Here is a 20,675-nt window from a genome sequence, read left to right on the forward strand (position 1 = left end):
AATATGACAGCGATAGTTGAACGTTTCCACGGCAACAAGTAGGCTAAAACAGTCTTGAGGGCTGTCTATTAGCCGCTTGCAGTCTCTGCCCTCACAGACTTTACATGATGATGATAAATACATCAAACAACGTACAACTGAAGTCCGCGAGGGTTCAGTCTGCAGGTCCAGAGGGTGGACATTTGGATTCAGCCTTTAGCTAACGTCAGTTGCTCACTGTTAGCGCTGTAGGCTAATGCAGCTAAAGAGCGGCAAGGCACTCAGGTATTAGGTTGCAACAGTATGAGATTTTCACAGTATGAGTAATGTCTCAGAAAATATTGTAGTTTCACAGTATTATTACAGAATTACTATTATTAGCAGTCAAAATGACTTTTAAATAGGAAAGAACTACCGAATTACACAATCTGGAGGCCATGCAATAGTATCTTAAGCGCTCGATTTAGTAAAATGTGGCCTTGATTTATTTATTTGTTTTCTCAAAAAAACAAAAAACAAACACACAGAGATTCATATCATGGGTTGTGGGCCAAGATTGCTTTACGTCTTGTTGTGGCAGAAATTCTGAGGCTCAGCGTGAGAAATTTTAAGAAAGGTAATCAAAACATCAATCATGTTTGACAAGGCATTTGGAAAAACAAAAACTGTTTGGAACATTACTCCTCACAGAATATGATTGCACAATGAGCGACTCGCCACAAGGATAGGGACAACGGGTACAAGGAAAGATTTTTTTTGGAACATGACTGAACAGGTAGATTGCACAATACTCAATCTGCTGGGAGGACAACTGCAACAGTTACAAAGCCTAAAGTAATTAAATAATAAGCAACTAACTGAAAGTTAAGACAAAAAGATGAGTTTTAAGATGGGATTTAAAGACCTCAACTGTTTGATGTCAACAGGGAGGTTACTGCAGAGAAACAGGAATGATAGGAAAAGACCCTGCAGCCAGCTGACTTCAACTATGGGACAAACAGGACCCCTGTATCCTGAAAGCAGATAACGTGTGATGGAATTAAATTTTGAAGGAGATCAGATAGATATGGAAGGGCACAGTCCAGCAATATTGTGAAATGATTTTGATGATGGCTTATTTCACTTTTCTCTTTTTCTGCAGTATATCAAACAATGTGATTTACATCAGTAATACATTTATGTGTGCACACATATAAGGGGTGTGGTGATATACTAGTAATGATCATAACCTGTGATATTTTAAAAATTAAATATTGATATCATATTAACAATACACATATGATAGTATCATGTAAATAAGTCAGTGCCTCAAATCATTTCAATTTTTTTTACATGCTCACTTTGTCTCTCTCACCCAACACCACCTGGTTGCTTTTATCACTATTCATGAAGTGTAATTACTCTTTTTGTACACTTGTACAGTTATGATTACAGACAATCTCTTTGCCTCCCTACACTCATATTTTGAATATAATTGCAAAAATAGAGACAAAATGCACAATAAAAAATGTTACAGATGAATCTAGATTTTGTAATAGATCGTCATTGTGAACTGTTTTGGTCTCAAGAATTGTGTAGTGAAAATCTGATATTTTATCAGCCATAGATAGATAGATAGCTAGATAGATAGATAGAGTAGGCAGGTAAGGTGACTAAATTTAAGTGCAAGGGCAGTGCAGAAGTGATGAGTACTTTGATATGGAAAATATAAATGTAAGGTAAATATATGTGCAGATGCCAATGCAAATACAAATACAGATTTTAATTCTTTTTTTTTTTTTTATTCATTCATTCATTCATTTTTATATTTGTAGAAGGTGCTTAAAACTAACAACTGTGTTAAATATGGAATGAGGAATGCTATAAAATATAAAATGCACAGAAGGTTATATATGAAATGCTACATGTGTTTTGTTTGTTTTAAGCTAACTTGTGCAGAGGCACAGCTGTGTTTATTAAAAAGTGAAAAATGTTCAGTTACACATTGTACAATCTGGACCTTGAAGAAAACTATTTCTTGGCTACAAGTTTCCATCCAGCACATTTTTTATGCCAGTATTTTATCATCGGTTTTGAAGCCAGTACATGAAGACATTAACAGAGCCCTTATTATCAGAGACACAACTTGGAAGACAGACAAAACCACCAATCATCTGACTGACTGGCAACTGCAGGTACCAACATATTAACTGTCTCAGACTAACTGGAAAAGCCAAATCTGACTTCTACTTTACTGGCAAATACCCCAGGCAATGCAGAGGTTGGCACTGAGTTTTGGAAAGTTATCAGATCATCCCTTTATCTTACCTCTCCCCTAAAATCTGTTTTGAAAATCAAACCACTATAAATAAATCAAATTCATTTCTTGAAAGGTGCCGGCTGTGGCTCAGGAGGTATAGGGGATCATCCACTAATTGGAGGATCAGTAGTTTGATCCCGAGCTCCTCCAGTCCACATGTCAAAGTACCCTTTGGCCAACATACTGAATCCTAAATGGAGTATGTGAGTGCCTGTGAATGTCTAACTGGGTAGCAGGTGGCACCTGGTAGCTTCGGCCACCAGTGCATGAATGTGACAATACTGTGCTTCAAGTAATTAGAAGGTGCCACACAAGTGCAAGTCCATTTACCAAACATGTGAAACATTTAAACATCATTCTATTTCTACTGGCAATATGTTCAATGCACAGTTTACTACTACTACCCTACACAGCTGCAGGACCATATTCTGAACAGGGGGTGCTGAAAAACAAAGGACGACTTAACTAGCAGGAAGAACATTATGAGTGCCTATGTAACAACATCACACAGCTTGACTATGCAGAGGGCTTGTACGCTGTCTCTGGTGCTGAACACCATGGCAACAGCAAACAATATATCAGCAGACATTTTGGATATTTGTAATTCCTTTCCGGGTTGGCATTGAGCAAATAACTCAGCCCAAATTTGTTTTTGTATTCCACATGTAATCTTTTCGGCCTCTTTCTGTAAAGACATTATCAAAAAATATGTATAGCTATGAATATCTAAAAGGGAAAGTACAAGACTCGAAAAACAAGAACAAGAACGTTAACACAAAGCCAAAAACATCATATGTGTTATAAATGACAAAATTCAAACAGGATCTGAAAAATTTGTCTCTTGCAATTATGTACTATACATATTTTTATCAAAATAAGGCCCCATGCTGGCAGAAGGGTAGGGAATAACCTGTTTTCCTGTGGTGTGACAAACTCATTACACATTTACTGTTGCTTTAGCTAGACTTAATAAAACACTACATTTGTGTACCCTACTGGGAAGGTGGTTGGTGTGAATGACGAACAGACTGTGACACCAGAATCTGGGGTTGGTGTTGAAACTTTTTTGTTAAAAAAAAGTAGTAATAATAATAATAATTTTTTAAAAAAAATCTGTGGTCACTGCAAGTGGATGGTGCATTGCAAGATTGCCTGTTTTGGCTGGAAACACATGTAATGTACACATGTACACACACACACACACACACACACACACACACATTTTTCCCAACCTAATTTAATTATCTGCTCTGATCTCATTGACTATAGTGACATATGTTGAAGACCATTTTAAAAAGTTTTTTTTTTTTTTTTTACCCAAGCCCCTTATGTCATTTCCACTCAACACATAGAGACACCCTTGGAACCTGTGTACCTGTAAGATGACGTCATACACTAAAAGTACCTGCAGCAACTCGTCCAGCTGAACTCAGTCGGTAAGTGAACCTGCCTTCAGGAGGGAAGACAAAACAAGCCACAGCGAATTTTTATTTTTACTTTCATTGCGAGGAATATTGAAAGAGGACACACAGAGAGATGGGGACTGCCTGGTTTGCAGCTTTGTGCCTTTTAATCTGCATGTTTCAGGTGAGATTTTCTGCCTTCATAACTTAATATAACAATCTCAAAGATTTTCATTTCAATAAATGTTTGTAGAGACACTATCGCTGAACAAGATAACACAATAATGACCAAAGCCCTTGCACTTGCAGAATCACTAACTGGGTGTCTGTGGCGACATTCCTGGGAAAATCACAGTTAGTACGAAATCATTAATAATCAGTTCCCTCACACAATGAGCTGATATAAATAAATCCACAAGCCTGTTTTCAAGCCTTATGGAGAATACAGTCCAGATGTTGAAACTGCCGCTCCAGATCATGAGCTGGCCACAGAGCTCTGCAGTGCATCCTGTTTAAACAGCTGTCTGAATGCCCAGCAGTCTGCCAACAAACACACTGCAATTATCTGCCATCTGTTCATGCCAAACGAAATGAAACAGAGATCTCTGAGATTGTAACTTTCATGTTAACTCTTAAAGCTTCCATCTATTTCTGTCATTCTCTTGTTTTTAACTGAGGGAATGAGAAATAAACTGGTAGTTAATGTTGTTATGTTACTTATTTACATCTGATACAACACTATTTGGGTGTTTTTGGAAACCTTTGTTTGTTGGCAGTTTCTGAGGATAATTATGGTTATGCACCAAGCAGCTTTTTATTTCAGTAAAATCTTAAATTTTATTAGACACACCACAGCCTTGCACTGTATTTTATTCAAAGAAGCAAGGTTGTTGAGGCAGGTGACAATGGCAATTATATTTTAATAAGTGCTTCTTCAATTATATAACTCGGCTGAATTGACAATGAGACCGAAAATGTCAAGTATTTTAAAAGCATTGTGTCAACCCCTTTCCCACAAGCTTTAAATCACCATTGTTATGATTTTGATTCTTCCTCCCCTCAAGGAGTCAGTGGGTCTACACGGGCCCCGCCCTAGTCCTGTTGATGCTGTCAGCAGGTTGAATTCCAGTCCAATATGTTTCGATCAAATTGTTTCAAACACAGATTTTCATCAAAATTTCCTTACACCAATTGGTTTTACCATTATGTTGTTGGAGAGATAGATTCTTATACATATGTGAATTATAGTTTTGACAGAATCAACTTTTTTCAAGCCCAGTCTTCAGAGTTGTAATGACTGATGACCTAGAACAACAACTTTGATAACTGATTAAATTTTTATTGAACAAAAATGCCAAACAATAAAAATTATAATATATAGTACTTTATAGCAGTTTTAGTTGGAGACATTTTTGTCCTCTAAGATAACAAGTTTTAATGGCAGTTTTTTTCTCTTTGTCTTTTTTTTTAAGTAAGGGAACTAGAGTTATGTTTGGCTACATCAGTTGAGGGTTACTTTTGAATTCTGTGTTTTAATAACACAGTATTCCATTCTAAGTTTCCTCCACAAGATCAGACTGAAAAAGTTTTCTTGCAGCCTACTGATTGCACATTTCCCTTATATCTGATTAAACAATCTGTTTTCCTCTCTTAGGCCTCTGTTTTAGTGACTGCTGAGGAGCCAACATGTGCACCTGGGTTCGAGTCAGATATGTTGATTTTCAAAGTGTTCAGAAACCACCTGAAGCGGTCCACAAGACTGGGAAAAGGTACAAACAATCCAGGAAGCTGCTGTCTCACTCATGTGCTAATGCACACACACACCTGAAAGAAACTGTGTGGTGTTCAAGTCAGTTAGTTTTGTTTTAAATAGCACCAAATCACGATAAAAGTTATCTCATGACATTTTTCATATAGAGCAGGTCTAGACCACACTCTTTAATATTACAGTATGCCAAATATTCATAATCATAATATATGGATTATTTTGAGATTATACATTCTTAAAAGACCATTTTAGCCATGGAAGCATCTAGACCATCACTGTGGAAAGTAAGGGTGTTTTTCATAGCCATAAATTAATTACTTCATTATATTAATGAAAAGTGCCAAAACCTGCAGTTCCTCTAATGGCCACTTGAGGCTGGCTCCAGAAGCAAATCAATCCCCAAAGACCCTCATATTAAAATGTCCAACTTAACAGTAGAAACAAACATGTTTACAGCCTGATACAAAAACAGTTTTGGTCTCTATAGCTAATTTCAACATTCATGAAAACTGTATAGGGGTGAATTTTTATAGAACTCACCTGTTTACATTTTATTAAGGCTTAAAGTTACGGATATTTAAGGGCAGGGCGGCTTGAGTGACAGGCTGTCTATGAGGCGTTGCTACAGCTAGAGTCAGATCCACCCCTTGCTCCTCCATAGCTCCACTGAGGCTTGAGGCTTCAAAACAGGAATCCACAAACCAATGAGTGACGTCACAGTATCATTGCCATTATAGAGTGTGCCAGGGCTGACATCAAAACCCGGAAGATTATCATCGCGCTGATTCCTGGAAGAGGAAGTGAATGTGATTTTTGCATTGCGTTTTGGATTATGTCAGAAAATAACCTCTGTGGCTAACACAAGTTTATGATACTTACAGGTTTTGTTCAGTGAGATAATCTTCACATATGAACACCTTTCATAACGCATTTGAAGCTTAAATGCGATCGCCAGAAGTAAAAAACTAACGTTAGGCTTTAATGCACTACATGACTACTCAGTCGCATGACTCTTGACGTCACCGCCACTAAGCTTTCAACTGATTTCGGCCGCTTTATTTTAAAAACAATGTATAATGGGGAAATCGGACTGTTTAAGCTAAATAAGAAGCTGTAATGGCGGACTGCCAGCACTCTCGCCTGTTCGGGGGTGATGACATTTAATGTCCCCGACAGGGTTTGTAGTCGTATTGAGCAACTTGTTAGCAACCGCCTTTTTTACGACACATAAAAGCTTCAAAATTCACAAGTAGGGTATTTACTGACGTGTTTTATGTCGTAGAACAAAACCTGAAACTCACTTAAGCTTTTGTTAACCACAGACCTTATTTGAGGCAGACCTTATTTGAGGTATTTGGTAATGTTATGTCATACATGACATCATCAATGTTACCCCTGAGTTTATTATCAGATAACTTTACACCATACATCACATTTATCTTGACCTTCCCGATCTCATAACTGCATGAGGCATTCACTTGCCTGAACACAGAGTTTACTTGCCTCGGGCAAGTACGCAAGCGTTAATGACCTATGTTGTTCCCAGAGTTGGACCACAGTAAAGTTCCACTGATTGTCACACACCTGAGTGTGTGAAATTTGTTCTCAGCATTTGACCCATCCCCTGAGGGAGCGGTGAGCAGCAGCGGTGCCACGCTTGGGAATCATGTGGTGATATATTTCAACCCCTAATGCTGAGTGCCAAGCAGGGAGGCAGTGGGTACCATTTTTATAGTCTTTGGCTGGGGATCAAACCCACGACCTCCCAGTCTCAGGGCGGACACTACCACCAGGCCACTGAGCTGGTTACCAGAAATGTGTTTATCACTGAATTAGGAGAACTTTGTTAGCATCTTTTCTTGAATAAATACAAGTCTAATAATACCACAGGGAGAAAGAGTAAAAGTAGAAACAGCAGCAGACACCAGACTCTTACTGCACCTCTGCAAACAGCTCAACTTCTTTTACCTGCCATGCTGTGTGATGAAAAAAACACTTGCAGCAAGACTTTTAAGCCCGCTCCTTTTAAATGTCATCACTGAAGATAAGCCATAATCAGTTAAAGACACACCTCGATGCAGGTAGCCCTGTTGTAATGGAGATGCAAATCCCTGCCATGCTCGGCCAACATGCCAAGTCAAACCAAACCAAGCCAAGCCAGCACATGAGTATGGAAAAGGAGTGGTAGAATTCTGTCAGACTTTGCAGAAGGGTGTACACTTGCCAATTATTTCTCTGTTTTCTCTGCTTGTGCTGAATTTGTAATGAACCACGATTTCTTCTATCCAATTCTAGTGGGCTTCACTGACTGCACAGACCGCACAAGGTTTGTCTTCAGCAGTGACGACAGCCATTTCATGGTCCAGACAGATGGCATATTGAAGGTCAGTAGAGTTTGACAGGCTCGATTGCAAATTTGCTGTTTGTAATGCTCACCTCTCCAAAATCCACTGATATGAATAGAAATGATTAGGGGTTTTGGGTAACTATAATAAAATACAAAGTAATAGTGAGTGAAAATATAAATCCTCAGCAACAATTGCCAGTTTACCTCAGATATAGCCTACAGTGAAAAGAATCCAACTTGACCCAACTTAGATGAAGTATTGCTGATATCGATTATGCTGAATACAACCCCAGTGAGTTCCAAGATGTGACAGCTGTTACTGTACAACACTGTTGTTGGTCTCTGTTATCAATCTACCCCACAGACGTTGGCAAAGAATGTTATCAAACTGTTTTGTTTTGGGGGTGTTTTCAGGGATTTTTTAAGTTTCATTTGGCATGTAGAGAGCTTGCTTGAATCCAGATCAGTTGCACGTAGGCCTTTGCTAATAGGTGTTTTTTTCCCCTCCAGGTAAACAGAGCGGTTGATATTCGTGAACACCGGGATTTCTTTATCCATTCCTGGGACTCACAAGGTCGCAAAATGAGTGTTCCTGTCAGAGTTGTGTACTATGAGCACTCCCATGGGAACAGTCACCAAAATGCTGAGCATCACAGCCATCAGCAACACCTTACTGAAGTGGAGTCTGCTACTAACACAGAGGTAGGATTAGAGACACTATTGAAGGGGCATGTAGGAAACTCCTTTGCAATCTAAAATCTAAATCTCTTTATTGCAAAACAATAAATTTATGTAAAAAATGCCTTGCAGGTGCCACATGCATCAAATGTTTATCAAGTGTCTGGAGCAATAAAGACCTCATTAGAAGCAGAATTGTCAGTGAAAAGGCTCAACATGCAAAGGCACATTTTTTAACAGTGCTCCTCTGTGGCTGTGTGTGAATGGCCATGCTCACAGTTTGTTAGTTGAAGTCTTTTTCATAGCTATTTTGTTACAGCAATGTTAGGGTGTGTGCAAGCTGCGGGATGTCAATTTCAAATTTTACTTTTTTCTCCACAGTATTATTATTTCAGTATGTGGAATGTAACTTCATAGGATGATTTGTTTAATTTGTTTACTACTACTACTACTACTACTTGTACTTTGTTATAGGCATAGAAGATGAAATGAAGGCTCTAATTCATTATTTGTACAGATTTCTCTGGTCCTGCAGAGCTCTGTGCACTAACAAATTCAGATATGAAGCTAATCATTAGTATAATTGGATAAAGAAATTGTTGAAGACACTGCTTTTTCTGCTCAAAATCAGCTTGTATGTGTCTGCTTAGATTGGAAAGTTCAGTTAATCATGACGTGACAGGGTCGTTCCTAGCATTCTGTGCCATTTAAGTCCCCATGACATAATATGGTATATTTTGTTTAAAAATGGGTGAACACTTCTTTCTAAAAACTTGTCTTACATTGTTAACCCACTTTTACCATATAACAGAATGATGTGTACACAGGATTAATCAAATTTAAAATGATCACTCTGTTTTTGGCACAAGTAGGTGAAACTGCCATGTCCTCAATCATGTTTGCTCAACTTAATTACAAATTTAAGTAACAGAAATCAAACAAATTATATATTTTTCATTATTGTTGTATAGCCTTATGTGTAATATTCCTCACCAAATGTTATTTTTTTATTATTCTTAAAATTTTAATGCTTAAAATTTTTAAAATATGTTGCATCCCTGAGTCGACTGTCCTCCTGTTACTCTGATGCAAGTCCCCCTGAACATGCACTCTAACTATTCCTCCTCCACCACGTGACTCAGAGAGTAGCATATATTTCTGGAGGGAAAACTTTCTGCAAGAAGCAAAGTATCTCTCTTTAATCAAGCTTTTTTCTAATGTTTTAGAATGCTTGTCTAATGTGGTAAAGCATAACATGTCCACTCTGCTATGCTTACTAATAGTGGAAACCAATCATTTTGAAAATATGCGTTAAAAATCTTTCTCGGTTGTCACCAAGTGCTCGCTCATGTTCCATCATATGGGTAGTAATGGCTAACTTCAGCATAACAGGGCTAGATGAATAAGTGTTACTGTTACTGTGTCTCATGTGTGACGAAGAATGGACGGAGAGACTTCTTGTTGAGGTCCAGAAATATCCCGAGCTAAACAATCCACAATCCCGGCATTATAAAGACCATGGCCAAAAAGATATTGCCTGGCAAGTCATAGCTCTGGAGATTGGCTCTTCAGGTGAGAAATCAAGTTTTTTTAGAGGCTGTCCACACATGACTTTAAGCTAATGCAGAGGTGGAGTAAGTATTTATCTTTCAGTAAAGGTAGTAATAACCTTGTGTGGTTGTCTGTTGAAGAGCTGCAGTGCAACCCGTCCAGTGTGTGCTATGGATGGCATTTGACGCTTTAGCGTTAGGATGTTAGGGGATTTTTTAAATTGATTTGGAAACTGAAATGTTGATTAATAGGCACTGTCCCAAATAAATAATCAAATAAAGTTTAGGGGGATAATAAAGGGATGGTCTTACAAAAACAGACTGTATAAAGCATAACTTATTTTAATGTGACTAATGACCTAGAACTGTTAACAGAACCAAGTATTTGTTAGAATGATTATAAATTGTGACAATGTGCGACCTCCAGTGGCTGGGCCTTAGGCCACGGGACCCAGTTGGGCTCAGCCCAAACAGATAACATGGAGCCGTTGCCCTGTGGGCCCACCACCCGCAGGGACAGACATCAGGGTCAGGTGCATTGTGTGCTGGGTGGCAGGCAGGGACAGGGCCCCTGGCGTGCTGATCCCTGGCGTCGCGAACTGGCTTTGGGGACGTGGAACGTCACCTCTCTGTTGTGGAACGAGCCAGAGCTGGTGTGGAAGGTGGAGCTGTACCGATTAGATATAGTTGGGCTCACCTCCACGCACAACACTGGTTCCGGAACCAAACCCCTTGAGAGGGGCCAGACTCTCACTTTCACTGAACAGCAGTACGGAGTACCCAGCCTTCTTAGAGTCTCTTGGTGGTGTCCTGCAAGGGGTGCCGGCTGGGGATTCCATAGTTCTCCTGGGGGACTTCAATGCTCAAGCCTGATCTGAATCCGAGTGGTGTTTTTGTATTGGACCTCTGTGCAAGTCATCGACTGGCCATAACGAACACCGTGTTCAAGCACAGGGAGGTTCATAAGTGTACCTGGTGCCAGAACACCCTAGGCCAAAGATCGATGATCGACTTTGTGGTTGTATCATCAGATCTGCGGCCATGTGTCTTGAACACTCGGGTGAAGAGAAGAGCAGAGAGCTGTCAGACCTGGTAAAGGGTGAATTGGGAACATCTGGCTGAGGCCCCTGTTCTCGGGGTCTTCAACTCCCACCTCCAAGAGAATTTTTCGTGCATCCTGGGGGAGGTTGAGGACATGGGGTGTGAGTGGCTCATGTTCAAAGCCTCCATTGTGGAGGCGGCTGCTAGAAGCTGTTGTCAGAAGGTTGTTGGTGCCTGTCGTGGACACCAGCGGTGAAGGAGGCTGTCAGGCTGAAGAAGGAGGCCTTTCAGGTCTGGCTGGCCCAGGGGTCTCCTGAAGCAGCAGACAGGTACTGGTTGGTCAGAAGGGCTGCAGCTGTGGCGGTCGCCGAAGCAAACACCTGGGTGTGGGAGGAGTTCAGAGAGGACTTTCAGTTGGCCTCAAGGAAGTTCTGGCAGACCGTTAGATGCCTCAGGAAGGGAAAGCAGGGCTTGTCTCAGGCGGTGCTCAGCAGAGAAGGAGAACTGCTAACCCGAAGTGGGGACTTTGTCGAGAGGTGGAAGGAGCACTTTGAACCAGGGCTGCACGATTCTGGAAAAAATGAGAATCACGATTTTTTGGCTTATAATTGAGATCACGATTCTCTCACGTTTTTTTTTTTTTTCAACATAAAGATATATTGTGCTTATTTCCTGATACAAAAGGAAAAGTAACAAAAATTATAAATAAATAATAAAAAAATATCATTAAATAACAAAGCCTATGATCGTGCCTGATACAAGAGACACAAGGCACATAAACTCTGGTCAGCAGAGAGGGAACACTCCTGTTTAAGCTTTAGTCTCTTGTCTTCTCTTACAGCTTTTGAACAATTTTAACATCATCAATGTTGAACAACATTTTTCTGAGGTAGGTATTCCAGGCCTGGAATTAAGTAAAAATTAAACGTTTCAACACCATGCATTTGACAAGAGTATTCACCTAACATAGCCTACATATCTTTAATTATATAATTATTTATATGTCTCTATGTATATTTTTACATAAATCCCCAATATTTTATTTGACTTTAAAAAATCCTCTTCCTTCATTTAATTTGACCATGTTTATTGTATTGTATTATATGTATTAATTCTCTACAGGATCTTGTATGTTCTTTAATGTGTGTTCAATTTATTAAAAGAAAACAAAAAAAAAAAAATGTTTTGGTGAACCCTGCAGCAAAGTGAGCCATCTTCCTCAGAGAGGATCTTTGCCTCCCAGTTTGTTCCTGGCGGCAGAGCAGAGTGAACCGTATTTCTTCTCAGAGGATCTTTGTCCCATGAGAGCAGGCAGTGTAAACAACTTTCGCTGGCAATTTGACAGTCACTAGAAGCACATTATGACCCTTTGTAAAAGTTTCTGTGTGGTACGTGTGTTGTACATGAGCTAACGTTAGCGGCTAAGGACTGAGAGGCTGTCCGGTATGTGTGTGTGTGTGTGTGTCTGTCTGTCTGTCTGTCTGTCTGAGGAGTGTCAGTACGTTAACTTGCCGTAGCCTTGCTGTTTGTCATGTTAATGTTATCGTCGGCAGCCCTGAATAGCTTGTAAAGCTTTAGCATAGTTAGTTAACACATTTGTTATCGGCCCATGTGTTTACTGCTACAGAAAATTAATAAATCTTTGGTTTATTCGCACAACGTCGCTCCTCTGTCGTCTTTTATCACGCTTGCTAACGCTAAGTTAACTTTACCAGCAGATCTGTATGAGGCACAAACTAAGGCTACAGTTAACAGTGTGTTTCCCCCCTGTCTTGCTGCTTTCCAAACTGCCGGCCGGCTGTCGCTCTGCATCACTTGGTATAACGCTGTGTCATTGGGAGCGCTTGTTTTCATGCAGATGATGTCCCGACTCTTGGCACGGGCGGGGCCGGCAGAATCACCGTCATTGAAAAATTAGATCGCATATGCATATGAATCGAGATCACGATTTTATTACGATTAATCGTGCAGCCCTACTTTGAACCTGGCCATCACGTCCACTGTGAACGAGGCAGAGCCTGAAGACTCGGGGGAACTCCCGCCCATATCCCTGGCAGAGGTTGCTGAGATAGTTAAAAAGCTCCCCAGCAGCAAGGCGCCGGGTGTGGATGAGATTCGCCCTGAGATGCTGAAGACTCTGGACACTGTTGGCTGTCTTGGCTGACAGGCCTTTTCAGTGTCACGTGGAGGTCGGGTATGGTGCCTGCAGAGTGGCAGACCGGGGTGGTGAATCCATTTTCAAAAAAGGGGACCGAAAGGTGTGCTCCAACTATCGGGGTATCAAACTGGTCGTGGTCGTGGAACAGTGGACCAGCTCTTTACCCTTGCGAGGTTGCTGGAGGGGTCGTGGGAGTTTGCCCATCCAGTCTACATGTCAGGACTTAGGCTTATGACCGCATCCCTTGGGGGGGGGTCTTGTGGGGGGTACTGCGGGAATACGGGGTACCGGGCTCCCTTCTATGAGTCATCCGGTCCCTATATGACCAAAGTGTGAGCTGTGTCCACATACTTGGTGTAAAGTCAAACACGGTGTCCCTTGTCACCGATCCTGTTTGTGATTTTCATGGACTGGATCTCGAGGTGCCGCTGAGTGAACCTCAGAATTGCATCTCTGTTTTTCGCAGATGATGTGGTTCTGTTGGCTTTAACACACCGTGACCTCCAGCATGCACTGGGGTGGTTTGCAGCCGAGTGTGAAGCAGTCGGGATGAGCCTCAAATCTGAGGCCATGGTTCTCTGCCGGAAAACGGTGGATTGCCCTCTCCAGGTTGGCGGAGAGTTACTGCCTCAAGCAAGGGAGTTCAAGTATCACGAGTGACGGTAGAATGGAGCGTGGGATGGATTGGCATTTTGGTGCGGCTTCCGCAGTCATGCAGGCGCTCTGCTGGTCGGTCGTGGTGAAGAGGGAGGTGAGCCGGAAGGAGAAGCCTTTGATCTACTGGTCCATCTACGTCCCAACCCTTACCTATGGTCATGAGCTCTAGGTTTTAAAGTAAGGGACATTTTAACTCTTAGAAAATATGAATATTATAATGTTATGTGTGCATTCAAAACACATTTTAAAAGAGATGGGAATGTCCTGTAATAGGGTGGACATTTTGTCTCTGTCACATGCAAGCTGGACAAATATATTTTTCTTATAGTTTAACAGGCCCTAATTTAGATAAAAATAATAATATCATGTAAAATTGTATATATTTTGATGGAATTAAACCAGGCTGAAATTGCAATGAAAAGTAGGAATAATCCAACAGGCAAGGCTGATCATAGTCCCAAGTGTGCCTCTCACACTAATGGTGGCACTAGCAAGTCTGTTATTCACCAGCAATGAGACAATGTGGTACATGATTGAGGTTTCTTTGTCTGCAGTGGCAGTAAATGCAACCATAGATCTTAATAATAATTAAATACCAGGCACCAAGATGGCACCTATTCATATCAATGGAGTTGGTTGCCTGGTGCAAATTTTTTTTAGTATAGGTTTACTTCCATGGTAAGCGGCCAACTGAATACGTGCAGTAGTGTTTCTCCTGCTGGCCCTGCCAGCGAGTTCCCACTCAGCTCATAGACTTTAAATTGTGATGAAGTCATAGATGTTTAAATCACTTTTCTTGGGCGTTCTTAGCCATTAGCCTACTTGGTTTACCACTGATAATATTTTTGACCTGTGATGCAGGTCAGTCTATGGGTTAATTTACTGCTCCTCAGTTGACTACACTATGCACCAATTGGATCTGCTAAAAGCTAGTTAGCAGCACCACTCATTCCTTGATAACCGCTAGTAACACTGTCCTGACCCAAAAGCAACATCTAAATTAGGCCCTTCAGTTTTCCCCCAGGTCGCCCTGATGAGTAAGTGGTTCAACTTTGAGATGCAAACCCCCTTTACCATTCTTAACTATGTTATCACTGTTAGCTGTGTTAGCACTTTTAGCAGTGTCAGCATGAATAGTGGTGCTAACATATTAAACAAAACTATAGACCCTTTTTCAGCCAGCGTCACAATGACGTTGTTTTATTAGCTAGAGGCATAACACAGCTTGCCACCACAGGGCTGTAGGCTACATAGGAGTCTTAAAATGTCGCCTTGCTGTGTTACTGGGAGCCAGATTAGAGGGAGCCATAACTCAAAGCCAGAGATGGAAAAAATACTGAAAAATTCTACTCAAGTAAAGTACTTTTACTTTGATGAAATTCCACTTAAGTACAAGTAAAGCTACCCATCTAAAAATCTACTCAAGTAAAAGTAAAAAGTAGTTCATTTGAAATGTACTTAAAGTAGAAATTACTTAGTTACTTCCAACAACTTGATGGGGATCACTCCTATGCAGTGCAAAAATGGTCCAGGGGTCATAAATCCAATCCAAAAACTGGTTATTTTTCTATGATGAACCATAGAATTCAATTAAATTTCAGGCTGCACAATCAGGGCGTAAAATTTACTTTTTACCTCATCTGCCATTGGCTAGTGACTTCCAAAAATTTACCGGCCAAACATATTTTTCACCAGCCAAATAAAAAAAATCGTGCCTTGTTTGACTAAAAATAATTACCTTACTTTTTCGTATGAAAATCCAACTTTAGGAAAATCCAACCCTGTCCTCTGTGTTTCTTTGGCGTGCTTGCAGCAAAGGCTGCAGCTCATCATATTGGTGTGGGGGTCATAGGTCAGCCATGACCGCGGCTGGCCAGCGTTGTCTAGTTTCCATTTTTCAATAAAATGCCGTACGACATTTGTACTCTGTTTAACTGTCTGTTCTTCCTGTCCAAATCCAACATGTTCATCTTCGTTTTTCCTCTTCTGGCGGTGGCTTCACGGCAGAAATGTGTCACCACATCTTGCTCAGAAGTTACCATAGAATGCCCAGGGTTCCGGTAGCTGAGGTCATGCGTTCCCGGCACAAGTACAATAAGCTGCAAGGGTCAAAATGGTCTGACACAGCTGGCAGAAATGGTCGAAGCACATAAAAAACCCACATGCAATTCAAAATTTTCCATCGGCCACTGGCGGGTGTGTGTTTTTGTTTTACATGCCAAACAAATTTTTTACCCGCCATTGGCGCTTGGCGGGTGTTAATTTTACGCCCTGTGCACAATATCATTAGAGCATCACCATCGCAATAGTCACATTGTGAGACTCGCAGTATAAGTTTAAATATAATATTAGTCAAAGGCAATATGCCATACTTGTTTTGCTGGTTAATACTTGAGGTTGTGAAGTTCTCAATTTCCATGACAGATTGTAAAATGTGTATTTCATGCAAATTACAGCCTTTCCAAATCCCAAATGACTTCTTTCCAAATAGAGCTATTCAAGTTATTGCAATACACTGTATATTGCAATAAATATCGCAGTATACAAAATCGTCACATTGTCAGTTTTGTCTAATATTGCGCAGCCCTCATTCATTTTGACTCACCAACACAACTGTTAGACTGATGATACACAGAGCAACTTTTTGAGCAATGTTGTTGGGCATTATTCTCAGAGATGCAAACAGATTTATAGTCAAAAAAGACAGAGCTTGTCGAAGCGAAATTCTCAATATTAAAATACACTAATTTGGAAGAATACTGTGTATTCCAAAACAGAACAAATCCATTGAGCAACAGTTTCCCCTATATGCAGCTAGCAGCGGTGGTGCTCCGCTGATGAAATATGACTGCTGCTGCTGATTTATTTTAATTTTTTTTTTTGCTCCGTCTCTTCATAAACTAAAGTTATATTATTTTGAGCAACAGACGCTTCATATAATAATATAATATACTATTTTTGGTGTTATAAACGTTTCACATAACGTGATGACTTACATTGTTTACATGACGGCATGTCATTTCTGGTCGCACCTTTACAATCCTCCTCTGCTCTCTGTATCGCGTACGACGGAGTTCAGCCCCGATGCGCACACACACACAGACATGTGTGCGCGCGCACACACACACACACACACACACAGGTGAGCATACAGGAGCGCGGCTCGGGCCGCATTTTTCTGACCGACAATTATAAACGGCACTGTGCAAACAGGGTTTTCTTTTGTTTCGTTCATTTCTTCGTTGATTTTCAACTGCTGCGTCTGCTTGTGCTTCTGCCGAAGCACTCCCACCCTCCTCAATCTCTCTCTCCAGTAACTCGCCGGCACCGGCCGCTTGTTCTAGGTCAATTCCGCATGAGGTTTCCGAGATTCACCCTTTTGGTTTCCATTTAGCCGAAAACTTTTTTTGTTGTTTTTTTTTTGTTTGTTTTACTCAGTAACGGATGTGATTTCAAATGTAGCAAAGTACAATACTTCAGTCAAAATTTACTTAAGTAAAAGTAAAATTACAGATTTGAAAAACTACTGAAAAAATTACAAATTACACAAAAAACTACTCAATTACAGTAACGTGAGTAAATGTAATTAGTTACTTTCCACCTCTGCTCAAAGCATAATTATTGCATAGGTCTACCAGTCGCCACTGCCCATCAACAAAAACAAAGACAACTATGGTTAAAGCTATAGTGCATAACTTCTGTCGCCTCCCAGCGGATAATGCGTTATTACAACTAATAAGCCGGCGGCACTTCCATGTACACAGAGTAACACTTGCCAGTCGCCACACACCGTACACAGAGTAACACTTGCCTTTGTGGTAGGATCCTCTTCTGAACCGTGTCTCGGCCGCTTCTCCGCCAAGTTGCTTTCTCTTTCTACCTGCGCTCTACCTCTTGCTATGACACTCTCCGCTCTTCCTCCCCCTCCCTTCTTGTTGTGAGGAAGCATTTCCTGTGTGCCAGCGCGGGAATGTCGCTGGTCGACACGCATACTAAAAATGATATTGAAAAATACCACGAGATGTTAGAGGAGCCGATCGGCTTAATCTGCATTGTGTCATCTCTAGTAGTGGCTTGGGTGAAACGGACATTTACGGACCTGTAGAAGTTACGCACTATAGCTTTAAATGTGATAAGACGAAAGGACTAGATGGAGGCAATCATCAAAAATGCTCGCAAGTGCATTGCACACTTCATATGAAGTTAGGGGAAAAGTATTTACTGTTGTAGGGATGAATAATGTTATGTGTATTGAGGAGTATCATGTCCACCTCATCAGAAACTCGGGAGGTATTAAGAGGAATATTGAATTTCTCCGTAATGCTAACTTTTAGCGCATTAGCTAACAGTAACATTGATAGCAAAACAAACTGGAAGAAACCATTCAAATGTCGTCCTCCTTTGAAAGATATGCCTAATAATCAACCCCCGGGGTAGCCATCCCACCCTCTGCAATCCTGTCAAATCATCCATCCACTGAATGAGAGCATACAAGTCGGCCACTCTGGTCCCGTTGGTCAGTGTTTACTTCAAATAACACTTGTGGTCTCAGAGAGTGAGTGACCTGATGTTGCGCGATCGTAAATTCAATCTGATGCTCTGCACTTAAACGAGAGCCCTGTTGGTCGTTATATTTCTATATAAATGAATGAACACTTAAGTTAATCACACACTAACTCTGCTTGGCACTCTGCTGCTCTGTTCCTTCCTTTTTCCTTTTTTTTCCCCGTTAAAGGTTTTTTTGGGGGGAGTTTTTCCTTAGCCGCTGTGAGGGTCCAAAGGACAGAGGGATGTTGTATGCTGTGAAGCCCTCTGAGGCAAATTGTGATTTGTGATATTGGGCTTTATGAGTAAAATTGATTGATCAATTGATTGTTTCCCCGGACATAGAGCCTAGAGTGACCTCTGCCATTCTGACAGTGCAGTGCTCCGTGTAACCGAACATTCCAACGGTGCTCTGAATATACGAATGATCCAGTTTGTACCAGAGTGCGCTCCGGCACTTGGAATGAGTATTTCTGAATGCACCACTTGCATCATCTTCCTCCATTATCGAAAACAAGCTAACAGAACTTGCTAGCTGTTGTCTGTAGAGAATTGTTTTACCTCCAGCTAAGCCCCAGCCACCAAAAAATGTCGTACTGTTTATTAACAGTAAAAGGGTCTGTTGGGCTTTTGCTGCTCAAAATGAAGCGACTTACTCACCGGGGCGACCTGGTGGGAGACTGGAGGGTGGACGCAGTGTTTCTGCAGCAACAGCGTCTAGTTACCAGTGGTAATCACCAAATGAGCGGCAGTGCTAGCTAGCTAGCCAAGGCTAATGTTAGCTTACCAGTGGAGACCAGAGGTTGAGCAATGGGGACTATGTTTCTACATGCTAACCTGGCTGTCTGTTAGCAAAGCAAACAGAAAGTAAAATAAAATGCAAGACATACATCACAAAACATTAAAAAATTTTACCACTGAAAAGTGCTTTGACATGCAGCGCCAAAGCTCACTGAGTTGAGTGCTAGACAGAAAAGAAAGGCCTGTTGTATTTCACTTTTTTTTCTTAAAAATTAACCAGTTGGTTACTTGTTAACGGTCAACAGTCTATTAAAAGCAAAATTAACCGAAACCTAAACACCTCATTCAGAGTTTTAGATATGTGGGGCTGATGAACAATAATAGGGCTATAGCTATGCAGTGACACTCCCCACAGAGACACACACATCTCGTCGTGGAGCTGCAATGCAGGTACCAACACAGTGACTCTCTCAAAGGGAAAGGAGCCATAATGGTACTTGTGGTGACTTTCAAAGCTCCACCAGATTATCTGTCTTACCATTGGAGATATGGTAATGATAAATGGAATTTAACATGGACTGTTTTGTGCCTGTCTAGTCTTCCAAACACTCACAGAGCTTTTTACACCTGCATTCACCCATTCACACAGACGTTCATACATGGTTGGCTGAGGCTACTATATGAGGAACCACCTGCAACTCCTGAGCCACAGTCGCTTGCCTGGAGTCCAACATCAGCTGCTCGCTTGTTAGCCCTAACTACCAGCTCTACGATGATATCCATGCTTTTCACAGTGTGGTGGTCAGACAGTGTTCCCATCACTCCCATGTCAAATACTAAGTAGCTACACCTCCTTCAGTGGTTTTCCCCGACTCCTCTGTTGCATTTTTCTTGACATGCTGAGAGGGAGGGTTCTAGTAGAATTGGGGTGTAGTTAGAATAGACTTTATCGTCATTGCACAAGAGTTAGTCTTTAAAGAATACTTCATCCCCAGAATGCCCCAAAGTGATCATTTCTATATCATCATCACATGTGATCCTGGATTATGAAGAACATTGTTTTTCTTGCATGGCTCCACAGTAAAGGAAGAAACCACAAACTGAGACATTTCTTGATGAATTGTAGTGATGGGGACTGTGTTTATACAACAGCAAAACTATATCAAAACATCCATTTGCAAACTCTCACACAACTCAAGCAGTATTATCCAAGTTTCATTTATCCTGTCGTATGCTCAGTATTTCCCAAAAACTTAATTTTTAAAACATTTCCACAGACAATCATGAGTAGCACACCTGGTCAAGTGCCTGGTTGACCTCTGCCATGCTGATCACATAAAGCGACATGTGAGGGTCAAGGACAGCAGAACTCCTGGCCAATGAACGAGCTGGGAGGCGGTTTTCAATGGAATGCATGAGGGTGCAGAGGCACTGACTTTCTGCTTTCCAAAACATTTTTAAAGGATTTGATTTTTTTTCAAGTAACATGATCAAATATGTATGCATTGC

General features: G+C 41.0%; 1 protein-coding gene across 1 annotated transcript in view; it reads left to right on the forward strand.

Moving 5' to 3' along the window:
- The first annotated feature begins 3,699 nt into the window (after positions 1 to 3,699).
- The window catches only part of LOC117248092 (cadherin-1-like), a 40,686-nt gene continuing 23,710 nt past the window's right edge, over positions 3,700 to 20,675 (forward strand). Inside the window, exons 1-4 of the mRNA XM_078160936.1 lie at positions 3,700 to 3,865; positions 5,336 to 5,450; positions 7,745 to 7,833; positions 8,307 to 8,498. Of these exons, the coding sequence (XP_078017062.1) occupies positions 3,815 to 3,865; positions 5,336 to 5,450; positions 7,745 to 7,833; positions 8,307 to 8,498 (447 nt within the window). The 5' untranslated portion in view covers positions 3,700 to 3,814. The remainder of the gene's footprint in view (positions 3,866 to 5,335; positions 5,451 to 7,744; positions 7,834 to 8,306; positions 8,499 to 20,675) is intronic.

Source organism: Epinephelus lanceolatus, chromosome 17 (genome assembly GCF_041903045.1).
Source record: "Epinephelus lanceolatus isolate andai-2023 chromosome 17, ASM4190304v1, whole genome shotgun sequence".
Lineage (NCBI taxonomy): Eukaryota > Metazoa > Chordata > Actinopteri > Perciformes > Serranidae > Epinephelus > Epinephelus lanceolatus.